This window comes from Enhydra lutris, unplaced genomic scaffold (assembly GCF_002288905.1).
Source record: "Enhydra lutris kenyoni isolate GAN:26980312 unplaced genomic scaffold, ASM228890v2 scaffoldscaffold75, whole genome shotgun sequence".
Classification (NCBI taxonomy): Eukaryota; Metazoa; Chordata; class Mammalia; order Carnivora; family Mustelidae; genus Enhydra; species Enhydra lutris.
In genome coordinates, this window is record NW_019154159.1 from 1,207,414 (window position 1) to 1,233,351 (window position 25,938).

Consider the following 25,938-nt stretch of genomic DNA (forward strand, 5'->3'; position numbering starts at 1 on the left):
ACTGACCCCCCGAGACCAAAGCTCAGGAGGGACAAGAAAGAAAAGATGTAGGGCTTAAATATGTGAGATGTAGGGCTTTAATATGTGAGAAAGACAATGGTCATTTAGAAGGCTGGGACCGGACAGAGTCTCCGTGGAGACCTGAACCGCCTCACGCGGCTGCCCCAAGGCCTCGGCCACTGGATTTCAAAGACTCAGTGTGAAAGAAGATGTAAAATATCTCATCAATAATTTTTTATCTTGATTAAAGCCACAATATTTTGGATACACAGTGTTAAATGAAATGTACTTCTAAAAATCAGTTTCATCTGCTGCTTTTTACTTTTTTAAAACGTGGCTACTAGGAAACTTAAAATTACACATGTGGCCTGCATTTACACATTTGTGGCTCACATTAAGTGAACGTGCAGTTCAAAATCTCTGGGTAACTTCTGACTCCCCCCAAACTTAACTCTAACAGCCTGGTGTTGACCAGAAGCCTCACCAGCAACAGAAATGGTCAATCAAATACATCTTCTGTGCAATATGTATCATACACTGTATTCTCACAGTGAAGCAAGCTAAAGATGTCACTAAAATGTCATTAAAACGTCACTAAAATCGTAAGGAAGAGAAAATATATTTACAGCACTGAACTGTATTTATATTAAAAAAAAAAAAAAAGAAAGAAAAAGAAAAAAAGCCCCAGATGAGCAGACGTGCACAGCACAAGCCCATGCTTTTCAAGGGCTAAATAGACAACTGTACCAAACAGCCCTGGCCTAGAAGCTGGACAGGGTACAACAACTTCCAGCCTTCCCAGGCCTCGCCCTGCCACATCTCCTCCTTTTGAACCAGGACTGGCTCCCTGTCCTGCCTCCAGGGCCTCCCCTCGCCTGGCGCTTGCTTTCTCCTCTATGGAGCGAGAGGCTGAGGCCCACTGGTCCGGGGTCTCCCCCACCAAGCACTGTGCCAGCTAGGACTTCTCATCCCCGAGCCCAGGGAGCTGGCAAGTGGGCTGACACAGGCCACTCACAGCTCACGGGGTGGGAGGCCAGAGCAGGCGAGCCAATCAGAAGGGAAAGCCTCCAAGCTCCCAATTCCAAGGCCGCCGTGCAGGTAGGCAGGCAGCCGGGAACAGGGTGGCAGCTTGGAGAGTGTGCTAGGGCTTAAGCTACCCACTCTCTCCTCCAGCTCTCGGGGCTCCCGCCGGGAACATTCTTCTCCCTGCTGAAGCAGATGGTGGCAGTTCCTGACTTTGCCCTGGGAGCCATAACCTGCCATGCTCCCATATGCTCCCGGATCAGGACAAGCTTTGCCATCTCAGGAAATTACCCTCTGTTTAAAAAGCTCTGCCACCAGACCCTTGGAGCCAAGCTGGCTGATAACCTCTCCTGTCTCACCCTTCCTTAGCCTGCCAGGGAGCGAAGGTGCCTCCGCCAGCTGGGCCCGGAGAGGACAAGGGCTGGTGAGGAGGGGAGCTAGGGCTGACTCGCCCTCTGTCTGCAGGTACCAAGGGTGGCAGAGCTGTGGCCCCAGGAACCTACAGGGTGGTCTGGAGGAGGCTCTCTTGGCTGTGAATGTGCCCAGTAAGCCTGCTAAAAACAGATGCTGAAGGTCAGCCTGGAGACAAGCAGAAGGTGACCACGGCTTGCCTAACTAGAGCAGAGCAGGCAGGAAAAGGAGATGGTTATTTCTGTGGGGCCTTTTACAGGAGTGTCTAGAGGAAGCACTTCACACCAAGCAAGCAACCAACCCTACCTGTTGGGACATCAGGGTCCCCCTGCTAGATGGCGAGACGGAGGATACAGGATGACCTCAGCAGTCCCCAGGTCCCAAGCCTGCCTGAGAGGACAAGATCAAGGCTGTTCCCCTCTGGGAGTGATTCCCTTTCCTTAGCCTTGGGCCACAGCAGCCAGCCCAGTCCAGGTGTGGGACCAGTGCTGGGGCGGCCCATCTCTGGGCCACAGTGCAGCCTGTCGTCGCATGAGTGACTCCTGCGTTCTGGATGTCTGCAGCAGCCTACTCACTGGCGAGCTGCTGGGCCTCCACCTCTCCCAGTTGCCCAAGGGCTTTGGGCTCTCCTGTGAAGTTCAGGTCCGCCGGCCACGGCCAGGCAATCACGGCACTCGTGAGCCCAGCAGCGGGAGGGAGTCACCCCGGCCCTACAGAAGCGGCAGGGGCCGACTTGCCCCGAGCTCCCATCACCGATCTGAGGAAGGAAAAGGTTTATAAAACAAAACAAAAAGAACTAATAACAGTCTTCGTAGTGGAGGAGCAACCCTTCCTAATTAGTCTTTATGGCCAGGAAATTGGAAACACACAGGGCAGCTCTGCGGACTTGGCATGTTGTCCTGGTGACGCTGTTTAGACCTGGCGGGGCCTGGCTTGGGGAGGGCAGCAGAGAAAGGCCGCGGGGGGCGCTGAGGGAAGGGAGAAGGCTGAGTGTCAGCAGAAGGGGCCCCCGTGCTCTCAGCTGCCTTGGCCCCAACGCCCTGCACAGCAGCCCCGCCTCCTGGACACTGGGCTCCACCCACCCCGCCCCCGTCCCGCTGTCCCTGGGGAGAGCTGCTCACTGTAGGGCAGTTAGGAGACATTCCTAGTTCAGTCCGTGCCAGGCAGGAGCTCTTCCTGCAAGGCCCTAGGTCCCAGGCATGACAGGTGGTACTGGAGGGAGAAGCAGGTGCTCTAGTGCCATTGGGTGGGGGGCGGTGGTGGGAAGTTGGGGTGAAAGGAGGGAAATGCCTATTTGTCAAGTGCCTCTTAGGTACTAAGTAAGCCCTTTGCACATTTTCCTTCTCACAATCGGAGGAGGAGATGACCCTCTTTTCCAGGTGAGGATCCCCATGCCCTCTCCATTCCACAGATGAGCCAGAGCTGAGGAACATCACAGTGTTTGGGGACCGGTCACCTGCCTGTCGTAACTGCCCTGCCTCTTGCCAGAAGACCCCTGGGAAAAGTTCAGCCAAACAGAAGGGATGTGGTTCTTTCCCGAGCATGAGGAGTCACTGAACCAAGCCCGAGCATGAGGACACATACTGCAGATAGCAGGGGTGAAGAAACCACCTGCCGAAAATGGGGACTCCAGAGAAGCCAGGCTCCCCCTCCAGCGCCACGGCCCAGGGGAACACAGGGCCCGGCCTGCTCCCATCTCCCGCAGGTCTCGACACCAGCACAGAGCAGTCACACAGACTGATGGGCTGTCACAATCCTGCCCCCGAGCAAAAAAACCCCAAACCTTAGATCCTGAGGTCACAGTCCCTTAATAGCTGGAAAAGGTCAGACAAAAGGTTCTCACGAGTACTCCGTACCCCGTCAGCATTCGTCATCTGAGATCTCATCTGACTTACACCAGCTAATGACACCGTAGGGCTGCCTGCACCCAGGGTGGGGGGAGGGGGGTGCTTGCCCCTTGCGCAGTCCCGCCCGCGCCCCGCCTCTGACAGCCCGCAGACCAGCAGACTGGATTCTTCCAGCGGCTGCTGTCAGGATGCGGGCAGCGTCCTCTCCATCTCTCTGCTTTGGAACAGCGATAAATTTTACAGCTCAACCTGGTTTCCGTCTCTTCTGTAGCAACAACTGTCTTAAAAATAAAATTAGAACCAACACATATTTTTGCTATCTTTGGGCGTTTTCCTAGACCTCTGAAGCGTCCAAGCTTGTGAAGGCTGGACAGCAACGTGTTTAGAATTCTGTCATCAGCGAGCTCTGGGTATTCATGATGCCAGGGGTGCCAAATCAGCCCTCCCACAGCAAGGACAGTGACCAGGCAGAGCACAGCCCCTACCCCGGCAGTCCCCAGAGTCAAGCGTACCTCCTAGAGGGGGGGTGAGGCCATCGCTCCAGTGGGAGGAGAGAGGGAGATCAGGATGGTCTCCAGTCATGGTGGAAGGAGGGACACACTGCCACCACAGGCGGTCACTGCCCAGCAGTGAAAGGCTCAGGTTGCCACCAAAGAAAGGAGATGGAACCAAGCCTGGCAGTGTTTCATTTCCAACAGGGGACTACAAGTTCTCAGCTTAAAGTAAAACGAGAGAGACAGTACCCCGAAACAGTGCCCACAGAAAGAAGAAAACACCCGGGAAACTGAGCAGTCAGGGCCCCTCCGGCCCCGGCTGCCTCAACACTCTGTTCTTCCAAACAGAACCAACCAGGGTAGAGGCCACAAACTTGGCCAAATGACGTCTTTTAATCTGGTGTGCAGCATGATCTCCTGGTAACTAAAGGTAGTTTTTCACCACTCATGTTTCTGCAATTCAAGACCACCACTCAACAGACAAGAAAAATAAAGACCACGAGCATGGTGGCTGTGAGGCAGAGCCTGAAGCGAGCGTCCCTCCTTTCTGGATCTGAGGAGACAGAAGCCTCTGGCCGGGTCCAGACCTGCTGAGCGAACACAGCTCATCCCGGGGAGCATGGGGGCCCCCGCTGTAGGGACAAGCACAAGAAGCAGCGCAGGTACCCACGTCTACCCCTTATACCGCAAGACCTCACTCTTGGGGTGGCTCAGTGGGTTAAGCCTCTGCCTTTGGCTCGGGTCATGATCTCAGGGTCCTGGGATCGAGCCCCGCATCGGGCTCTCTGCTCAGCGGGGAGCCTGCTTTCCCCCCTCCCTCTTCCTGCCTCTCCACCTACTTGTGATCTGTCAAATCAATAAAATCTTAAAAAAAAAAAAAAAAAAAAAAAAAAGACCTCACTCTCATTCCCTGAGAAGGAAGGACCATGTGGTTGCTGGCATCTCGTTCTGTGAATCTACCCAGCAAACTGCGCTGGCCCAAGGCTCAATTCTGAACCCACGGCTGGAGAGCTGCTTCTTGTCCTGAGGACACGATGGGGTCCTGCTTTTGGCGCAGTCTCCCCTGACAGCCTGGTTAATGTCCAGGGAGCCTACGTGAAGGGCTGTGCTAGCCAACCAGAGACCTCAGCCTTGCCAGGGCTGTCTTCTCGTGTAAACACGTGCTCTTAACACTAACCATGTCTCGATCCAGCCTCACTGGCTCACCACAGCCACTACTACTCAGAGCGGCTGCCAGGGTCACTGGGAGGAAGGGAATTTCCAACAAGGCCCCAAGAAAGGAGAAGCTTAGAAAAGGTCAATCAGAATGACCGACTCTGGATTCTGCCTCCTCACAGCTGCCGGCACTCTGAAGAGAGCGAGAGGGGTGGGAAGCACCAGGAGCAGGACAAAGGACCGTCTTCCCAGATGAGGGCAGAAGGAGACAGCGGCTCCGACAGGCTGGAGGGCTGCCTGCATGGGGGCCTAGAGTTGGGCGCCTGGCCCAGCTGTGGCTGCGGCTGGTGGGCACAGAGAACGGGGCGAGGCAAGCACAGAACCTAGTGCAGAGCCTGCTGCCGCCGCCAAGCTGAGGGGTGGAGAAGAGGGCGAGGAAAAGGATAAAGACCAACCAGCGCTCTCTTAGCCCATCAGGGACACGGCCCTAAGCCTTCGGAACCAAAATGCTAGACCTCATGCTCAAGTCACCTGCGCTGTATCTTCAGAGGATGGGAGGATAACCCCTGACTTGTATGGAACAGATGGTAACACTTTCTATTTAAAACAAAATCAGGGGGCACCTGGGTGGCTCAGTCCATGGAGCGTCTGCCTCTGGCTCAGGTCATGATCCCAGGGTCCTGGGATAGAGCCCCGAGTCGGGTCCCTGCTCCGTGGAGAGTCTGCTTCTCCCTCTCTCTCTCTCTCAAATAAATAAAAATCTTAAAAAATAAATAAAATAAAAACAAAATCAGCTTCCTAAGGCTCTCTGACCCAAAGCAAATCCTGGGGGTGAGATCACAATCTGGGCAACTAGCATCCTTGACAACGCCAATCCTGATAAAGAAGTCTGACTCGTCTTCCGTCTTCTAGCTTCTGGCAACCCCCGCTCTGCAGTTCCCCAACAAAACAAGAGGCATGGCCGTGCCCACAGTGGGTCCAGCTTGAAATAATGTTCTCAGGTCTTTAACCACCCAACCTTCCCTTCGAGCTGATCTAGTCTGCTCCAGGTTTGAGCCACACTGAAGCCAACATTCCCCACGGCGGCTTTGCTTTCCTCTGGGGCAGATGAGTTTCCATCTCCAAAGGGATTCAGAGCTTTCAGATACATCTCACGTCTAAATCATTTATTGCTCATTTTTTTTCACTGCTTTTGAGACTTCTATTACTGATGCTAGGAATGTAAGACAGTCACTAAGGAAGAACTTAAAAAGGAAATGGGGGAGGGACGCCTGGGTGGCTCAGACAGTTGAGCGTCTGCCTTCGGCTCAGGTCATGATCTCCAGGTCCTGGGACTGAGCCCCACATCGGGCTCCCAGCTCAACAGGGAGTCTGCTTCTCCCTCTTCCCTGGCTTATGCTCTAATGAATAAAATCTTAAAAAAAAAAAAAAAAAGGAAACTGGGGGCACCTGGCTGGCTCAGTCTGTAGAGTACACGACTCTTGATCTCAGGGTCATGAGTCTGAGCCCCACATTAGGCACAGAGTTTACTTCAAAATAAAGGGAAATGGATTTAAATATAACCTATGGCCATCTAAAAATTTCAGATTTAGAAAGTGCTTCTAACACTCCCTTAACTGGCCTCAAACACACCCGAGCTGCCAGAAGTCAGGGGACACCCGACAGGACAGGATCGAGCGACAAGGCCCCTAGCAGGGCACTGGGACCAGATGTGAGTGAGAGCGTGTAAAAAATGGGCACAGTCTCCAGCATCTTTGCCTTTTAATATAAGATTTGTTTTCATCATTTCTGAGTGTAACACATTTCTTCTAAAAATAGAGCTCTTTGCTTGTTCTGAAACTTAACTTCCACTTGGAGGTGACAGGGCATAAGGCTGACTGTAGTTGTGGGTGAGGCGGGTTCCTGGTCACAGACTCTTCACGGGACTCTGGATGCTCACGGTGAGGAGTCGTCCACTTCAAATCCATGGTACTGAAGAAACATGACAGAAAGTTCCGAGCTCCCATCCACGCCTGGCGTGGACCCACCCGAGCACGGCTCCCATGGGCCACGGGACCAAATGGCAGCAGCCCCTCCCCCAGGAGGTGTGGACAGAAGGATCCTGCACACGTCCACCAGAAGAGGGCAGGGTCCCCTCCGAGCACACCAGTTAAGAATGGCAAGTGCACAAACACACAAGACATAGGGACACAGGGCTGAGGATGTGACACTCCTGCCCTGGGCCAATGCAGACCTGGATTTAATATCATAGAACTTGCTGGGGTTTTCTCACAATACAGATGAAGAGTGAGAATCTCCCCTTGCCCCCAAGAAGAGCCTGGTTAGCTCCTGAATCCAAAGATGCCCTTGATGTATCCAGTGAGGCCACTCTTGGTCTTCTGCTCCAACTTGTCCTCAAGAGGTGGGAAAGCCACATGGTTGAGGGCCAGGTCAAAGAACAAAGGCTTGCAAGGAATGGGCTGGAATCCTGGTGGGAAGTGCACGAGGTTGGCTTGCTTGGTGACAAGGGAAGGGTCCAGGCAGAATGTCTCAAACCGTTCGACCAGAGGCTGGGAGTCAAACCAAAGGGAGGAACCCAGGAGTTAATCACAGACCACCAGTGGAATATTCACTACATGCTGAGCACACAGTTCAGAGCCTACGTGGGCAACCTCGCTCCATCCCCACGAATCTGCTACAAGGGTTCTGTCACGTCCCCATCTCATAGCTGAGAGTCACTGAAACCTACAGAGGTTGGGAGAGGCATGGGCCGGGACTGGAGCACAGGCGTACTGGACCTCCCCGCCGAGTTCCTAGCCGGCTGCGCTGCACGGCACGTGTTCCTAACCTCCTTATCTGGGGTCATCTGGCTGACATGAACAGACCTTATACAGGCAGCTGCGAGGTCTCTGAGCAAAAGAAGGGTGTCTGCTTAGAAATGAAGGGTTCTTGGGCACCTGGGTGGCTCAGTGGATTAAAACCTCTGCCTTCAGCTCAGGTCATGATCTCAGGGTCCTGGGATCAAGCCCCACATTGGGCTCTCTGCCCAGCAGGAAGCATGCTTCCCCTTCTTTCTCTGCCTGCCTCTGTGCCTACTTGTGATCTGTCAAATAAATAAAATCTTAAAAAAAAAAAAAAAAAGGAAAAAAAATGAAGGGCTCTCTGTTCAACTGAGCACACATTTCTAGTGAGTTAACGAATTCTATTCTTCATTCCTCAAAAGCCACAGCCCAAACATACCTTGTTGTCCTTGACTTGGGAGGAAATCTCTGTTTGGTGGGAGTCACTTGCATCTGAAAGTTGCACAGGGATTCAGTAAGAACAGGGAAAAAACATGCTACAGTCACAAATGACACATGTCACACGTGTGTGTTCTAAATCCCAAGAGCAAAAGCAGCAACATGTGGGGAAGTCAGCCCTTTCCTTCCTGGGCCAACGTCTGCTAAGCAGTACAGAAAAATAGACGATAAACCCTAGAAGCAACGTTGTCACGCCACTGGAGCCCCAATGGTTGTAAGAAAATTATGTTAGGGAAAAGGGACAGCGAACTGGTTCTCTAAATTCTTCCACACAGGGGCGCCTGGGTGGCTCTGCTGGTCAAGCATCTGCCTTCGGCTCAGGTCATGCTGTCCCAGGATCGAGCCCCGCATCGGGCTTCCCCGCTCAGTGGGGAGTCTGCTTCTCCCTCTACCCCTCTCCTGCTCACGCACTCACTCTCCTTTCTTGGTCTCTCTCTCAAATAAATAAAATCTTAAAAAATAAATAAATAAATTCTCCCACACAGTTTGATGCCTTCATGTGGCAGAAATAATGGCAGAAAAAAATAAAAATCTCACAACACACTATGGAATTGGTGTAGGGGGTGGGAGAGAGGAGAGATAGCAGCAGAGGAAATCTGGGAACACAGTCAGCACATAACAGGCAAGTGGCTCACCCAGGATTGCCGCTGCCTGCAGAGAACACTTTTCTGACCTCACTTGCGTGATGAGCTCTTGCACGTCGGGCAGGTCCTGTAACGATTCAGAAAACATGGACTCACGAGCCAGAGCCGGGTCAGACAAGTGCACCAAACTAACCCAAGCTGAGCGATCCCACCATTATTTTCACAAGATTTTAGACTTTATAAATGGTTTATCGTATTAAAAACAAACAAAAACAAAAACAAAAAACGCTAGCTTGGGGCATCTGGCTAGCTCCATCAATAAAGCGCGTGACTCTTACTCTCAGGGTCGCAAGGTCAAGCCCCATGGTGGGCATGGAGCATACTTAAAACAAAACAAGCACTTAAAGCTTACTTCAGACAGGAAAAGGGTGCCTTAGCCCAGCTAACAATGCCAGGAGACAGCAGCGAGGATAACGATATTAGCGAGCAGCGTATCATGGCTGCATGTACAATGGGCCCGATGCTTTCCGAGCAGTTCACGCAGCCACTAATTCCACTGTCATGATAATCCTGAATGAAGCCGTACTCTGCTTTATAGAGGAGGAGACTGAAGCACGAAGGGCCCCCAAGGCAGGCTGCAGTCTCTCACCTGGCAAAATCCAGAAAGATCTGAACCCTCCTGCCCTAAGCTCATTCGGTCAGACAGGGATCTGTACGCGCTTCTTCCTGACTCCTGGGATATCCATCCACACAGTCTCCCTCCACATGCCGGCGCCGAGGACACCCCAGCATTACGCTGCCACCGTGCTGGTCCCACACACCCTCGCCTACTCCTTCCCATCTGCACCTTCACTCGAGGACTCCTCTATCCGGCATGCAAGCCTATGGCTCGACAAAACCTTAAGCCGTCTGAGGGCAGAAGCCTGGTGTGTTCGTTGCCCTGGAACCCAGCGCTGCTCTGAGGGAACAAGCAAACGCCCAGAGAGCCGTGGCTCCTTCGCCGGCCTGACCAGGGCAATCCCAGCTCGCCTTTTCTAAACGGTCTCCACTAATAAATACGCGTGCCTGGATTCCGTGGGCCAGCTGGGGCGCGATCCCGACACCATCACAGCAGTCCGCAGCTTAAGAAGCCAGCGGTCATTCAACAAGCAGAACACTAAACCACCAGGCACTTCCGATCAGCAGGTAAGCTCTGAGGTACACCCAAAATGCCCCGGGGGAGGCGTGCTAAAATGCAGATTTTGACTCAGCAGGCCTGGAGTAGGGCCTCAGAGTCTGCATTTCTAGCAAGTTCCCAAATGCTGCTGGTGTACAGGTACACTTTGTGGAGAAAAGCTTCATCAGTGGTTCTCAACTCAGCTGCACAGCACAATCACTGAGGGGCTTTACAAAATCCCAGTGCGCACCCCAGACCCCGCAGGGATTAGAACCAGAATCTCGAGGGGGTGAGACTCAGTCATCTTTTAAAAATCCCAGGTGAGGGGCGCCTGGGTGGCTCAGTCAGTTAACTGCCTTTGGCTCAGGTCATGATCCCAGGGTCCTGGGATGGAGCCCCGCATCGGGCTCCCCACTCAACGGAGAGCCTGCTACCCCCTCTCCCTGCTGCTCTACCTATGCTCTTAATTTCTCTCTCAAATAAATAAATAAATACCTAAAAAAAAAAAAATCTTCCCAGGTAACTGTAACATGCAGCTGAATCTGAAAACAAAACTTCAGATTTATTTCAACCCAAGGAATGGCTTTCCTGCTTAGGACCCGCGTCCGATCGCAGGCCTGGAGCGCGGCAGGGAGTTACAGCACACAGCTCCCAGGCGCTCAGGGCCGCCCCCCCACCCGCAGCTGGCCAGGGAGGACGGCCTCACCACACAGCCTCCCTGGGCTTGGGGGCAAGGAGCAGCGGCGCACCTTTAAGCTGTTCCTGAAGGCCCCGGCGTCACAATTTACTTCGTTTGCGTACTTCAGGACTCGGTCATACAGGACAAGGGCTTCGCTCCACTTCTTCACCAGCACGTAGGACTGAGCAATGAAAAAACACCTGGCAGGGAAGGGAAAGAGCCAGAGTATTCTAGAATAACAATTACCCAAGATCGAGACTTTCCTTGAAGTTCAGGCTCAATTTTAGATCTGGAAACAGGCTTCTTAACCTCAGGATCGCTGCGGGGAAGACCCTGACATTCCCCATGACCCAAGTTACCAGGCGACCCTCCACTCTTCCCTGCACTGTGCATGTCCCATACGGTAACAGACCCTCTGTCTTCTACTTCCTTTCTAACTGCGGCTCCCAAAGGCACACGGTGGAGGCTGGAACAGGTACGGAGGAGGAACGCTGCCTGGCCCAAGTAGGAATCCCACCCACTGCCCACGCGTCCGGCCAGCTCGCTCATCCCCGCTCACTTCTTTTTCAAAAACCCAAGAATCCACTTCCTATTGGAAACTATTCCACTGGCGTCAACAGAGCCTCAGGGCCACTGGTCCTTGACAGGCCATGGGCCAGGAGGAAAGCTAACAAACGCGACGATGGGGCATGTTGGAGAGTCAGAGTGCTGGGGTGTGAGGGCCGAAAGGCGGGGGGATTACACACCCGGCTCTATTCTGCCCACACCCTTCTCTTGCTCCAGCCTACCTCCAACTTACAAATAACACAACTCATTTAAAAACAAAAACAAAAAACGGAGGGTTAGCTTTCTCCTAACTCAGTTCAGGTTCTACTCTGGTTCTGTCAAGGAACACCTTTTCCTATACTTGTTCCTTCTCCGCTGGGAGGAAGGAGGGAAGAGGAGGGAGATGACCTTTAACTTGTGCTCCCCAACCTCCCCCGCCCTATCCAAGGAGCAAATGAGGTACACTGGAAACTCGCAGCCAGTACCTTCAGCAAAGACATCCCCCGCACATGCTGGGCCGACCGTTCTGACCACAGGCAAGGTAACCATACAGCCAAGCCGACAACCCAGTCTTCTGGAGTCTGGCCCATGCTCCCAAGGCTTACACAGCCAGCGGGCAGCACAGGAGAGCCCCACGTGCATCATGGGACCTTACCTATAAGCCTTAAACACCAGCGTCTTGAGTCCTATCTCTTTCTGGAAGGCTCGGTCCTCCTCTAAGCCAGGAAGCTGGAGCAATTCCACCAGATTCTGCATGAGAGATGCAACAAGGAAACTCATGAAGAGCAGGCTGCAGGCTGGGTTTCTGACAGGAGACCTTGTAAACACACACACGGGCAAAACTCCCGAGCCGGAAATAACGGGAAGGTCCATGAGGAGCGGCTTGGCGGCAGCCACACCTGGTATCACCGCCACCCCCTCTCGGCATCTAAAAGCCTGTCTGTCCCTTCCGTCGCGGCTCACCCCTCACCTCCTTCCGAGATTTCTCAGACCAAGTCAGCTAGTGGGCATCTCCTGGTCTGATCTGTTAGGACTGGCTCTCCAGCTGGCATCTCCCTTAGAGGCCTGGATGGTGCGTGGACACGTCCCTCAATCTTACTCATGACCAACTCCCAGCCGGCCAAGACTGTGGCCTCAGGTCTCAGGAAGTCCCCCAGGAGAGAGGACCTTGCATGGGTGAAGCGCTCAGTGGACCCCGAGGTCGCTGGTCTCTATGTCTACGCATCAACACACCGAGGCTGAGCGAGAACCAGGCCTCTCCTCCAGAGCCACCAACAGCTGCTGCTGGTCCCAGCCCTTCGCTAGGCAGAGCTAGGTCATTCTGTGGCCAACACATGCAAAGGACAGGCTCCGGTGGCCCAGTCCTAGAGGGTCACCTGTAGAATGATGTCATAGAGCCGGATGAGGTCCTGGGGCCGTGGGGAGCGCTTGCTGTCATCTTCCGGCTGCTGCTGTAGTGCCTTCTGCAGCCCCTTGGCCATGTTCTCGTTCCGCCTGATGGCTGTTGACAGCTTGATGTAAGTCAGGTAGCTGGAATGTACCACACGTCAGCTCAGGTTATGCTCAGGGAAGCTGGCGTTCTGAGAAGAGCACTGGGCCACAAGCTGGGACTAACCTAGGGGAAGGGCGTGGGGGCGAGGGCGTGTCACTCAGCGGGCCATCTGACCTGGGCCTCAAGCTCAAGGGGGCCCTCAATTTTGGCAATTCGCTGGCAGGTCTGCAGGGGGCCGGGATGACACCTTATGACGAAATCTTCAGTTTGAATTATATCCTCTGTTTCTGTCTTAAAGAGCCACAAAGCTACTGACTTCAGAGGTCACGGTTAGTCCTTGAGATGATCTATGGATGGCAAGCCGTTCCTGGAACAAGGATGAGTTAACTGCCTGGCCCACATTACAAGATACTGCGTTCACACAACAGCTGCTCCTACTCATCCGATGACCTTCTCTTCTCAGAAGACACTAAGGAATGGGTTTCTTTGGAGGGTTCTGCGTACCGAGCACCTGCACATACCGGAGACTATGCCTGCTTATTTTAACTGTACCACCTGGAAAATCTCTTTTAATATCTGGGGACAAGAATACAGTAACTGAAAAGTCTGTTTAAAAAGCATTTGTGGGTGGAGGGGTAGTATTTAGGGCTCTAGATCTCCATCCTTCTCTGGTAGAAGAGTAGAGGCACCCTTGGGAGAAGACACAGCCTGGGGACAGCTATACATGCATAGTTGAGGTCAGGGCTCCACAGTGAACGCCAGGGATTAAGAGACTGTCAAGTCCTAGGTGCTGGCCCCCTAGCCTTCTCCTACTCGGCTTCTAGAACAAGAGCTGCTGGTACATTCTGGGGATCTGACTTGCCCACAAAAGGGCCCTCCGAGATTCTGGAGTCAGGTTCCTGGGTAGAAGGGGAGAAGAACACCACCCCCAGTGAAGCCCACAGCCGATGAGCTCCGCCCACAAATGCAGAGTTCCCGCCACACAAGCCATATGCTTTAACAGGAGATGTCGAAGAATCACCAGTTAAAAAAACATCTAACAAGACAGAAGAGACCAAAATCGGGGGTGGGGGTGGGGGGGAAAGCAACTTGGAAGAATCAGACTTTTCAAGAAGAAAATTTCAGAAAACTATTATTAACCTCAGAGAGGGAAGACTTTCTGGTCATAAGCTTAGAATAAGAAACTTTTACAAAATCAATACTTAGGCGTGACTGGGTTGTTCAGTCGGTTAAGTGTCTGCCTTCGGGTCAGGTCATGATCCCAGGGTGCTGGGATCCAGCCCTGCGTCAAGCTCCCTGCTCAGTGGGGGCTCTGCTTCTCCCTCTGCCCCTCTACCCATCCCTGTCTACATACTCTCTAATAAATAAAATCTTAGAAAGAAAACCAATATTCAAAGGACACGCACAAGCCCTCAGAAATTAAAACGGTGCATGAAATGAAAAGGCCTATAAGGAAGTCAGCTGGGAGGTCGGGAAGAGTCAGGGCGGGGAGTGGGCGCAGAGCAGGAGCGAGGGCTGTCCTGGGAAGGGGTACAAAATACCTAAATCCAAAAATCAGTAAGCAGGAACACACACACATTATTTGGACACAAAGGTAAATACCAGGAAAATTTGTTTAAAGAATTAAAAGTGGCTGCTTTGGAAAAATGGGAGAGAAAGGTCAGGAGATGGGTTTTCCTGAAGCTCTTCAGAAAAAGGAGATTCTCCAAATATTATTTAGAGCAGTAGAGGAATGTAGATGCCTCTTCGGAAGTTTTATTAAAATACAAGAGCGACCTGATTCCTGCTGTCAAACTGTCAAAGCTGGGCTCCAGTTCCTTTTTTTTTTAAGATTTTTAAAATTTACTTATTTGACAGAGAGAGAGCGAGAGCTGAGTACAAGCGCAAAAGCAGGCAGAGTAGCAGGCAGGGGGAGAGGGAGAAGCAGGCTCCCCATTGAGTAGACAGCCTGATGCGGGGCTCAATCCCAGGACCCCGGGATGGTGACCTGAGCCGAAGGCAGGTAATTTAACTGACTGACCCCTCAGGCACCCCTGGGCTCCAACTCCTAGCTGAAACCCACGATCCTGATTCCAGCTAGATGTGAAGGTGGGAAGATGAATCCAAGGGTATGGGGGCATCACAATTTGAAGGTTTTCTGAGCCCTGTTAAAGTCTCAGGGTCTTTTCAAGGTTAGGAAGTTGGATCAACTCCTGATTCTGACTCTGTGGCTGTTAACTATAAACACGTCCCTTACCCTCCTGGGCCTCTGCTTTCTCACAGGACTGCTGAATACTACAGAGCAAACGGTCATTGTTGCTCAATACCCCTCGATACCTCTGGCACTCCATTTGACATTTGCTAATACTGAATTCCCTAATGTAGATCAAGGAGATCAAGGTACAGGGAGGTGTTTTTACCAAAAAGGGAGGGGTTAGGGGAACAGCTGAAAATAGTGCCAGGTTCATGAAAAAAAGTTACAACCAGTAAGTAAGCAATGAAGACTTCAAGGTCACATGGGGTAGAGAATCTAATGAGAAGTGTAGTTTTCCCAGGTCATTTGATCCTTCTCCCCACAAAGTCCCAAAACTGTCACTCTTCCTTCCCTCCCCTCTTCAGGGTGAACAGAATGATCCACACCTCTAAAACAAAAGTAAACTTGACAAGGTGATTTAAAAATGTGTATGAAAGAGCAAAGGGACAGAAAGAGTTCAGCTGTGCCTGAGGAAAAACCTGCTGGGGGATGAGCTCCACCAGCCACCGGGACTCGAGGCATAGGCATTCGCTGTGCTGGTGCCAGTACAAAAGGTGGATCAGCAGAGCAGAAGAGCATCCAGAAAAGAGCGCGTGAGGAGAAAACGGGCCGCGTGCCGGATGGAGCCGGCGGACAGGCTGGTGTGTCCGTCAACTGCCCTGGAGCCATCCACAGCCTCGTGGAAAAAAGGTGAAGCAGATCCTTATACCACGCTCCAAAACAAACTCCAGATAGAATCAAACTGGAGTCGAAACAGAATTTAAATGAAGAAGAGACGAAAGAAAACATCTGGAACACAGAGGAGAGTAACTTTCGGAGCCCGGCACAGGGCGGCAGTTACCTCTAGGAAGAGAAAGAGGAACCACCAGTGTGGGGCCACAGAGGGCGTCAAAGTCACCAGCTGCATTCTCACTCTTAATGTACAAAATTTAAAATTACGTGTATAATAACATGCAAATGCAATAAACACAGTAACATACAAATAACATACAAACACGTACTCCTGTACGATAAAACATACATATGTACATTAGCATTTGCTATACAATAAATCAGAAATTAAAACTATGCTAACGTTATACACACTCTTTCATTCGAAGGTTCTATTTTACTACAGTGTTAAAAATTTAAAAATTAAAAGCCTTACCTGTGCAGGTACTGAAGATTAGATACCTTCCCCGACTCCCCTTCAAGGGTATAATCTCTCTGTTTCTGTGGAAAGCAATAAAGGCAGAGATAAAACAGATGATCCTATCCTTGGCTCTGACCACCTCATGCCATGGTGTGGTCCCCAAAGTGCCCAGGAACACAGGCACAGGCTCTAGTAAATGACGGGTCCTGAAATATCAAAGATCTCCTGGGCATATTCTAGAACAAGGCCACTCATTTGTCACCGGCATCTAAAAACTGGACTTAAGCAGGAGAGTTCAGAGTAATGGCCAGTCAGGCTCCCTGTGCACTGCTCCCATGTTCAGACCCAAAGCATGAAGGCCAGAAAGTCCAGGTCCGTGACACCATTTTGGGGTTTGTGCCTTAGACCTACATTCCGAGATCCAACCCCTCAGGCTGTCAGCTCAGCCTTCTGTGGCTGGCCGAACAATGGCTCTCAAAGATGCACAGGTCCTAATTCCAGGCCCCGTGAAGGTGTTACCTCACACGGAAGAGATGGGACGAAGTTAAGGATCTCTTCATTAGCCTGGATTATCCAGGTGGGATCAGTATAATAACAGGTTTCTTCTAAGAGGGAGACAGCAGGGCCGGTGACAGAGAAAAGGCATGGGGCCTGAAGCAGAGGTCGGAGAGGAGTGACGGCTAAGCTGCTGACTCCGAACACGGAGAAGGGGCCACAGGGCAAGAAGTACAGGTGGCCTCCAGAAGTTGGAAAACGCATTCTCTGGAATGCTAGAAATGGACTCCTCCCTTAGGGCTTCCAAAGGAAGGGCACCGGGGTAGTTGTGTTGACCAAGCATCTGACTCTTCGTTTTGGCTCAGGTCCTGATTGCAGGGCTGTGGGGTCCAGCCGCGAGTCAGGCTCCACGCTTAGCACGGAGTCTGCTTGAGATTCCTTCCCCCTCCCTGCACCCCCAACCATGCCTAAAATAAGTAAAATCGTAAAAAAGACAAAAACCAAAAAACCCTTCCAAAGGAATGCAGCCCTATGAACCTTTTTAGATTAACAACCACCCACAGCTGTGAGAGAAGAGATGCGTGTTATTTTAAGCCACCACGTTTGTGGTAATGTTCTAGCAGCCACCAGAGAAACCTCGACACCTTGATATCACCATCTTCATTACACTCTGTGAGGTGACCCTGCAACCGCTGCTGAGTTCAAGGTGGGTGATGGAGGGCAGGGCTCGTACATACCTGTTATGTGGGTGAAGGGAGGTGAAATATACAAAGGCAGCTTGACAGGAAAAGGAAATGGGACTACAGCTTACCAAACACTTAGTGAACGTTTTCTTTTTTTTTTTTTTTTTTTTTTTTTTTTTTTTTTTAAAGATTTTATTTATTTATTTGACAGAGAGAGATCACAAGTAGAGAGGCAGGCAGAGAGAGGGAGGGAAGCAGGCTCCCTGCTGAGCAGAGAGCCCGATGTGGGACTCGATCCCAGGACCCTGAGATCATGACCTGAGCCGAAGGCAGCGGCTTAAACCACTGAGCCACCCAGGCGCCCCAGTGAACGTTTTCTACTCAAAGCACCAGGGACAGATGCTCAACTATACAGCTGTTTTTAATACGCTTATAATTGTGAGGGGAAAAAAAAAAAAAAAACAAAACCCAGAAAAATAAATATGAAACAATATACAAAATGTTAAAAAGCAATTCTTGATTAACTACCGAACAAAAATTAACAGCCACAAGTACCAGATATTTAGAACATGGGGAGCTGCTGGGCTAGGATGGCGCTGGCAGGCTTCTCAGAGATGAACTATGAGCTGGACACTGGACACCAGACAGCGTCTGGACAGGTGACGAGGGAGACAAAGGACAAGTCAGGTGTGAGGAGGGAAGAGGAGAACAGTGGAGGAGTGCACTGGGGTGGGAAAGGCACAGTGACAAGATGGTGAGTACAGCAGCCTGAGCCGGAGGACCCAGCGGGGAGCAGGAAAGTATGATCTGGAAACAGATACCAGTTCACAGAGTTGGAACTGCACTTGCTAAATCAATGGGCTCTTGAGCAGGGTGTACACAAGCCAAAGAGTGTGGTGTACAAGGAAAATTAGAGCTGCTGCTTTTTTTTGAAGATTTTATTTATTTATTTGACAGAGAGAGAGAGAGAGATCACAAGTAGGCAGGGAGAGAGAGTGGGGGAAGCAGGCTCCCTGCCGAGCAGAGAGCACGATTCAGGGCTCGATCCCAGGACCCTGAGACCGTGACCTGAGCTGAAGGCAGAGGCTTAACCTGCAGAGCCACCCAGGTGCCCTGAAAATTAGAACTTCTATTTTTCTCATTTCTTACAAATAAACACATCAGGAATACAGGCTCAATTTTACTTATGGGCTGCATTATCAGGAAGGTTTGGAGCCCCCTGCTCTAGACCTGGGAGATGGGATCTAGAAAGGTCCCATGTTTGCTGCTGGCAGGGAAGACCTGGAGAACTGAACCCAGACCAAGATGGGAAAAGCTGTCAGACCTCTGTGGCAGTCCAGGAATAGGACAAAAGACTAGTCAGAAACAGGGCAGGGGTGAGGGATGGAAAAATGGAGAGAAGTCAAAGGGAGAGCTAGTAAGGTTTTGGTGATAGGGAAGAAAGAGACAAAGACAGTCCTGAGGTTTTCAGCCTAGATGCCTAATGAATCATAGGGACATCAGAAAAAGGGAGCACTAGAAAAATCCACCTGGAGCCATGAATTTGCGACTAAAGGCTTAACAAGTAATAAATGAACCCATTAGGAAGAACAGGATGGAGAGAAAATTCCTCAACCCGATAGAGTTCAGAGGCTTCTGTCGTTTGTCAGCCCATCACCAAATCGAAAACTACTGTGGCTAAGAGTCTGTGCACTCAAGACCACTGCCCGCCCATCCCCCCATCCCCACCCGAACAAGACACACAGACTGAGAGGACCTCAGCCCGGAGCAGGAGCCAGTGGCCCAGCTGACAGTCCCACCTGATCCGGCTTGAGCTCTTCCCGAACGGCTTGGATGGCGTCCCGACACTCACTGAGCATGGATTCAAACAGACGCTCCTTGGTTTCTTCACTTTCAGCCTAAACAAAGGCAGTAAAAAAAGTTTTCTTCTGAATAAGGCACAGTAGTCCAAAGGGAGGAGGGCATAACCATGCCGTGAATCCCCCCATTATACACACACACACACACATCCAGCCTGGATACCCCCAAGGAGAGATCGTTTCGATTGTCACTAGTCTCCACCACATTAAGACTTTTCTTACAGTCTTATTTGTTATTCATATGGAAACGGAATGGTACACGTGTACACACACACACACAAAGTGAATGCACTGAAAAGATCTGCGTAACTGATCTGAAACAACCAAACAACAGATGCTTTACATTCTTTCCCATCACAGAACTTTCTACTTCTTTCCTCCAGCAATTCCGCCTCTGCTCAGGACCTGTCCCTGAAGTCCCTGAAACGCCACACTGGAGAACAAATGATCCCCAGCTCTGCTGTGTGCCAGCAGGGATACCCGCATGAACGTAACCCCAAAGACTTGCAGATCTTGGGTTTCTCTTAGGTCCAAGCAAGTGAGGAATGTCACTAACCAACACCAAGTCAAACATTTATTTCTCCTAAGGATCACAGGAAGATCCCTTCTCCACGGAAACCGTGCACTTGGGATAGTCCCTGTGGCTATGCTGAGGTTGACAGGCACTCCACTTGACAGTCTTTGCGCAAGTTCAAGGGCGTTGCCCCTCTGCTGGCCTGCTGGGATAAGGGAAAAGTGATTCATTGACAGAGCACCTGCCAAACCACATTACCACTCTAAAGAATCCGACTGAGCCGGTAGGAGTGGTCAGAGGCAGAAAGGAGACGAACTTGTGTTGCCGGCAGACCCACTGTAGCATGAAAACATCAGCACTCCATTATTATATTCACTTTCCACGGAAACATCCAAACTAATCTCTTGACATTCAACTGACCTCTAAGACAGCCCAAAAGAAAACCCATTACGGACCACTCCTTTAGGAGGCTGGTAGAGGCTTAAAGAAAAACCTTTTCTTCTCTTAAGAACGCTAACATTTTTCCTAGTTTACAGTGTAGGGGGAAAAAAAACTTCCTTGTAAGTTATGCAATCTAACTCAAACATACTTTTCTACTTATACTGCCTTTCCTGTTGCTCGGTAACTTAGGAAAACGTCAGGGGCGCAGTCATTCTATAAATCTCTCAAGGCAAACACAGCCACTACTAATGTACTGAAACCTAAACAGCACTGTCCAACAGAACTTTCTGTGACGGGGTGCCTGCCTGCCTCAATCCAGGGACACATGTGACTCTCCATTTCCAGGCTGTGAGTTCGAGCCCTGTGCTAGATATAATTACTTAAAAATAAAATCTTTATTTGGAAAAAAAAAAAAAAAAAGAACCTTCTGTGCTAATGGAAACACTCTCTCGCTGTCCTGTCCTGCACAGCAGTCTTCAACCACATGTGGCTACTAAGCACTTGAAATTTTCATTAATTTAAGCATAAATAGCCAGAGATGTTCAAGTCTCTCATGTACTCAACAGCACAGAGAAACACTTCACACAAAACACTGCTAAGGAGCACGTCAAGTTAGCAAGACTCTTTGTAATAACAGAATCAAACCTGTTGGCCAAATGTCTGAAGGACAAATCCTATGGACCGGGGCAGTCACGGAACAGCTAACAACCGGAATTGGATCTGTGAGCAGACTCAGCAGCAGGTGTGCGCACGGGGGCACGGGCACATACACGTGTGCGCACACACACACGCACGGGGGCACAGGCACGCATGCACGCACAGGCACACACACGCACGCGCAAACACACACACACACACACAGAGCCACACTGTTAGCAGGCAGTTCTGATATCTGGCAAATATGCCACCAACACCATTTCAAGAAGGGAGTGGTTCGACGTTTGGGGCAATGGGTATATAAGGTAACAGAAGAGTGAACTTCATTTCGCCAGCTACCCACGATTTGTCTGCTTTCCTGTAGAGAAAATGCAGCTCAAATTAAAAAACAAACTGGAATGATGCAAAATGCTAACTCTCTTTACTGCCATGTATTATGCTCGCTCCCTCGGAATAAGGACACCTCTGCATCAAGGGGCAGAAGCTTTCCCGGGGCTCCCACAGAAGTCTTGAGTTCCACCGGGAACCTCACAGAAGACTGAGCCACACTGCAGGTAAAAGCCCATCGGAAGGGGAGAGCTTCAGTCACTTGGGTTTTTTGCCATCCACACTGCCAGTGACTCAGAGGTCACTAGGACCTGCAGCAGAGCTTCTCAGGGTTCTCCCTGGGTTGGGCACAATGTCTCCGAACAGGAAGCCTGAAAAGTACTTTGCTACTTTCACTCGTATTCACATACCTATCTTGGAGGCTAAAACCATCCTGAAAAGGCAGCAAAAAGGAACGCGGCTCCACATGCAGAGGCAGGACTCCGCAGCATCTACATGCAGACCTCCCAAGTCAGCCCCGGAGCCAACAAGAACGGGCTCCCAAACGCACAAGGAAAACTCCCCGCACAGGAATTTGTGGTCTGCCCGCACCTTTTCCCAGGTGTGCCTGTGAGACAGAGAAATCTTCAGCCCAGAACTAATGTGTTACTTGGACGGACCTAATAATTAAAAACAAATCCTAGATCCGTTCTTGTGAAACTTGGAACACCCCAGGATGTGCTTTTCCACAGCCTTAAGATGTGTCTCAAGGACCGGTACAGAGGAAAACCAGCGGCCGTGGGTCCTGAGGCACAGAGACCCCTGCCTTTCAGAAGTTTCTGGTCTCCTGATCAGAGACCAGAAATTTTGCAACTGGATTTGAAGATTGTTTTCACTTGTCTACAAAGCCTGCTGGAAGGTGGCGGTGTGACTAAGAGACAGACAGGGCGAGTCTGACCACATTCTCCACCACACCCATAGGAGAACCAAGGGAATGGGAACCAAGCCTTCCCAGGCCCCTAAGTTCCAGGAAACAACACATGGAAATCTGGTAAAGGAGAATACAAACCTCACTTAAGAACAGCTTTTTTGTTTGTGTTTGTTTTTGTTTTATAGAGAAGGACAGACGGTCTCCCTTTCACTCACACATTAAAGGATTACCACGACCCAAGGAGAAGACTCCTCAAACCCGCCATTCCTCTGAAAGCTCTGCCGGACAACATCCCACAGCGCTGCCACCAGCGACAAGGCAGGTAGAGTCAAGCATTAATAGAGCAAAACAGAAACAAATTATCAAGTAAAGCAATTATTCAGCCCACAAAGACGTAACACCTGGCTCAGGAGACCAGAAATTTTGCAACTGGATTTTGGAAGCTGATTAAATCCCTGCTGCAGTCTTCAGTCTAACACTTTATCTCCTTGAATTATTTCTTCCTTCTATGCTTTTCAGTAAACTGCTGTTCTAGTATTTAAATGTCATGAAACCTCTACAAGCAAGCATAATCTCCAGTCCCTAGAGGGGCGCAGCACCATCACCAGCCAGTTGAAGGAACATGAAGGGGCGCCTGGCCAGGTCAGTCAGCGGACCATGCGACTCGATCTCTTCTTGGCTGTGGGTTTGAACCCCATGTTGGGTGTAGAGACGACTTCAAAATAAAATCTTGAGCACCTGGGTGGCTCAGTGGGTTAAAGCCTCTGTCTTCAGCTCAGGTCAGATCTCAGGATCCTGGGATCGGGTCCCGCATCGGGCTCTCTGCTCAGTGGGGAGCCTGCTACCCCCTATTTCTCTGCCTGCCTCTCTGCCTACTTGTGATCTCTCTCTCTCTCTCTCTGTCAAATAAATAAATAATCTTAAAAAAAATAAAAAATTAAAAAAAAAATAAAATCTTTAAGAAAAAGAAAAAGAAACACTGAAACTCAGATTCCCCCATCTCCAAGGCACAGCTCCTGGTTCCTAGGGTAAGGAACAGCTCCAGATAACGAGAATGGGCAAGGTGGAAAAGTCCTGTGTGACATCCGGCCAAATAATCCGGTAGCGGCACCAAGGGGGGGGGGGGGGGGACATGGTTCTCCTGGGATTACCCTCCAATGGCCAAAGTGCATTTTCCCTAGTTAATAACCCACAGCTGATTCAATTCAACAGACGACCAGCTACGGTGCTGGACCTCACATCTAAGGATTTAAGTGAACTTTATTTCATCCTGTACTTGAATTATTTTATTTACCGGTTAAATTTGCTGTATGTGTGTACAGACAGTGGGCACTGAACTATTTTAATGTTAAAACCTTGCTGGGATTCCCTGAGACGGACACTGACACACATTTTGTTTGATCTACATCTTCTCCATCTACCACATTATTTAAAGACCTCTGACACTCAGAAGTGACCCTGATGCACCAAAAGATCCTGAACAACCAGAGACCACGGAGGGGTTAACACATCCCACAACACTGAAATGATTAAGAAAATATTATAAACTTTATGTCAATAAATTCAACAAGGTACATGAAATTAATAAACGCCTTTTAAAAATAAGACGCGGGGGGCGCCTGGGTGGCTCAGTGGGTTAAGCCTCTGCCTTTAGCTCAGGTCATGATCTCAGGGTCCTTGGATCGACCGCCGAGTTGGGCTCTCTGCTCAGCAGGGAGTTTGCTTCCCCCTCTCTCTGCCTGCCTCTCTGCCTGCTTGTGATCTCTCTCGCTGTGTCAAATAAATAAATAAGATCTTAAAAAAAAAAAGATAAACTGGGGTGCCTGGGTGGCTCAGTTGTTAAGTGTCTGCCTTTGGCTCAGGTCATGGTCCCAGGGTCCTCGGATAGAGCCCCAGATCAGCTCCCTACTTGGCAGAAAACCTGCTTCTCCCTCTCCCTCTGCCTGCTGCTCCCCCTGCTTGTGCTCTGTCAAGTAAATAAATAAATAAAATAATAAAAATAATCTTTAAAAAAATATATTTATTTGACAGAGAGAGAGATCGCAAGCAGGCAGAGAGGCAGGCAGAGAGCAGGGAGGAAGCAAGCTCCCTGCTGAGCAGAGAGCACGATACAGGGCTCAATCCCAGGACCCTGGGATCGTGACCTGAGCCAAAGGCAGAGGCTTAACCCACTGAGCCACCCAGGTGCCCCAATAAAAATAATCTTTAAAAAATAAAATGAAATAAACTTTTAAATTAAAAAAAAAAAAAAACTCATCCAAATGACACAAAATGAAACAGAAAATCTGAGTAGCTCTTTATCTCATAAAGGAATATTTGTTTAAAACAAGCAAAAACAAATTTTAAAAACCTTCCCGTAAATACCAAATCATTGTTATACACCTGAAACTAATGTTTTATGTCAATTATATCCCCCCTGCCCCAAAAAACACAAAAAATCCTTCCTACAAAGAAAACTCTAGGCCCAATAGCTTCACTGGTGAATTACAACAAACAGTTGAGAAAGAAAAAAATACTGGGATTACATAAACTCTTTCAAAAACTAGAGAAGGAAGGAAAATATCTAAACTTGTTTTATGAGATATATGTAGCCCTGATATCAAACCCTGAAAAAAGACATTATAAAACAATGATAAGCCACTTCCTCATGCATATGGATGCAAAATTCTTAAATCTCAGCAAAATTCAAAATTCAAAATCTAGCAATGTATAAAAAGTACAATATACCATAACCAAGTGGGGTTGCCTCAGACATATAAGACTGATTTAACACTGAAAAGTAATCAATGTAATTCACTATGATAACAGCCGTCAAATATTCCTCCCTCTTCAGCCTTTACTCTCAAGTTGAAAGATGGGAAACTGTCCTCATTACGGCTCCTTCTAAGCCTCTGCTTTCTTACAACCTTCACACACTCCACCGTATCCTGTGCAACAGCAATTAAACACCTGCCACTATTCCTGCTTGCCAAAGCCTTCTAATTTTCTTTCATCTCTTCACAAATATCTGATAAATACCTAAGATTTGTAGAGCTATTCAAAGCATGGTCCTGGGACCAGCAGAATTAGCATCATTTGGTAGCTTATAAGAGAAGCAAATTCTTGGGCCCCAAAGCACATATACTAAATCAAAATCTCTGGAGAGGTTGGGCCTTGAGTATTTTTTTAAAATTATAATTGGGGCACCGGGGTGGCTCAGTGGGTTAAGCCTCTGCCTTCCGCTCAGGCCATGATCTTGGGGTCCTGGGATCAAGCCCCGCATCGGGCTCTCGGCTCAGCAGGGAGCCTGCCTCCTCCTCTCTCTCTGCCTACTTGTGATCTCTGTCAAATAAATAAATAAAATCTTTTAAAAAATTACTTTAATATTCTTTTTTTTTTTAAGATTTTATTTATTTATTTGACAGAGAGAGATCACAAGTAGGCAGAGAGGCAGGCAGAGGGAAAGAGAGGAGGAAGCGGGCTCCCCGCTGAGCAGAGAGCTCAATGCGGTGCTTGATCCCAGGACCCCAAGATCATGACCTGAGCGGAAGGCAGAGGCTTAACCCTCTGAGCCACCCAGGTGCCCCTAAAAAAATTATAATTTTTTTCATCAGTGTACTCTTTTCCCATCCCACCCACCCACTTCCCCTGTGGTATATCCTAGATTCTATAAATCATAATCTGTCATATAGTATATTCTTATAATAAAGAACATCAGGGGAAAGAAAACATTAAGGAAATCATATAGAAAATACATTCACAGCACTGTATTATTATTTATCTAAAGAAAATCAACCTGTAAGTGGACCGGCAGAGTTCAAACCTGTGCTGTTTAAGAATCAACTGTATTTTTTTTTAATCTATTCAATGTTGGAGTAACACTGCTGTTTTGTTTAAGTAGGCTCCATGCCCAATGTGGGATTTGAGTTCATGACCCTGAGATCAAGAGTTGCACAAGCCACTAAGACAGCCAGGTACCACAACACTGCTGTTCTTTTCTTGTCACTACTACCAAAATTTTGGCCAAACTCAAACTGCTTTAG

At 49.6% G+C, this 25,938-nt stretch overlaps 1 protein-coding gene across 2 annotated transcripts in view; it reads right to left on the reverse strand.

The window, feature by feature from the left end:
* Positions 1–6,674: 6,674 nt before the first annotated feature.
* Positions 6,675–25,938, reverse strand: part of LOC111160314 (signal recognition particle 68) — a 34,699-nt gene continuing 15,435 nt past the window's right edge. For both annotated transcript variants that reach the window (XM_022523315.1, XM_022523314.1), the window contains 8 exons: positions 19,008–19,106; positions 16,046–16,110; positions 12,550–12,703; positions 11,829–11,923; positions 10,698–10,827; positions 8,844–8,919; positions 8,150–8,202; positions 6,675–7,479 (listed from right to left, as the gene is read on the reverse strand). In XM_022523315.1, the coding sequence (XP_022379023.1) occupies positions 7,252–7,479; positions 8,150–8,202; positions 8,844–8,919; positions 10,698–10,827; positions 11,829–11,923; positions 12,550–12,703; positions 16,046–16,110; positions 19,008–19,106 (900 nt within the window). In that variant the 3' untranslated portion in view covers positions 6,675–7,251. The remainder of the gene's footprint in view (positions 7,480–8,149; positions 8,203–8,843; positions 8,920–10,697; positions 10,828–11,828; positions 11,924–12,549; positions 12,704–16,045; positions 16,111–19,007; positions 19,107–25,938) is intronic.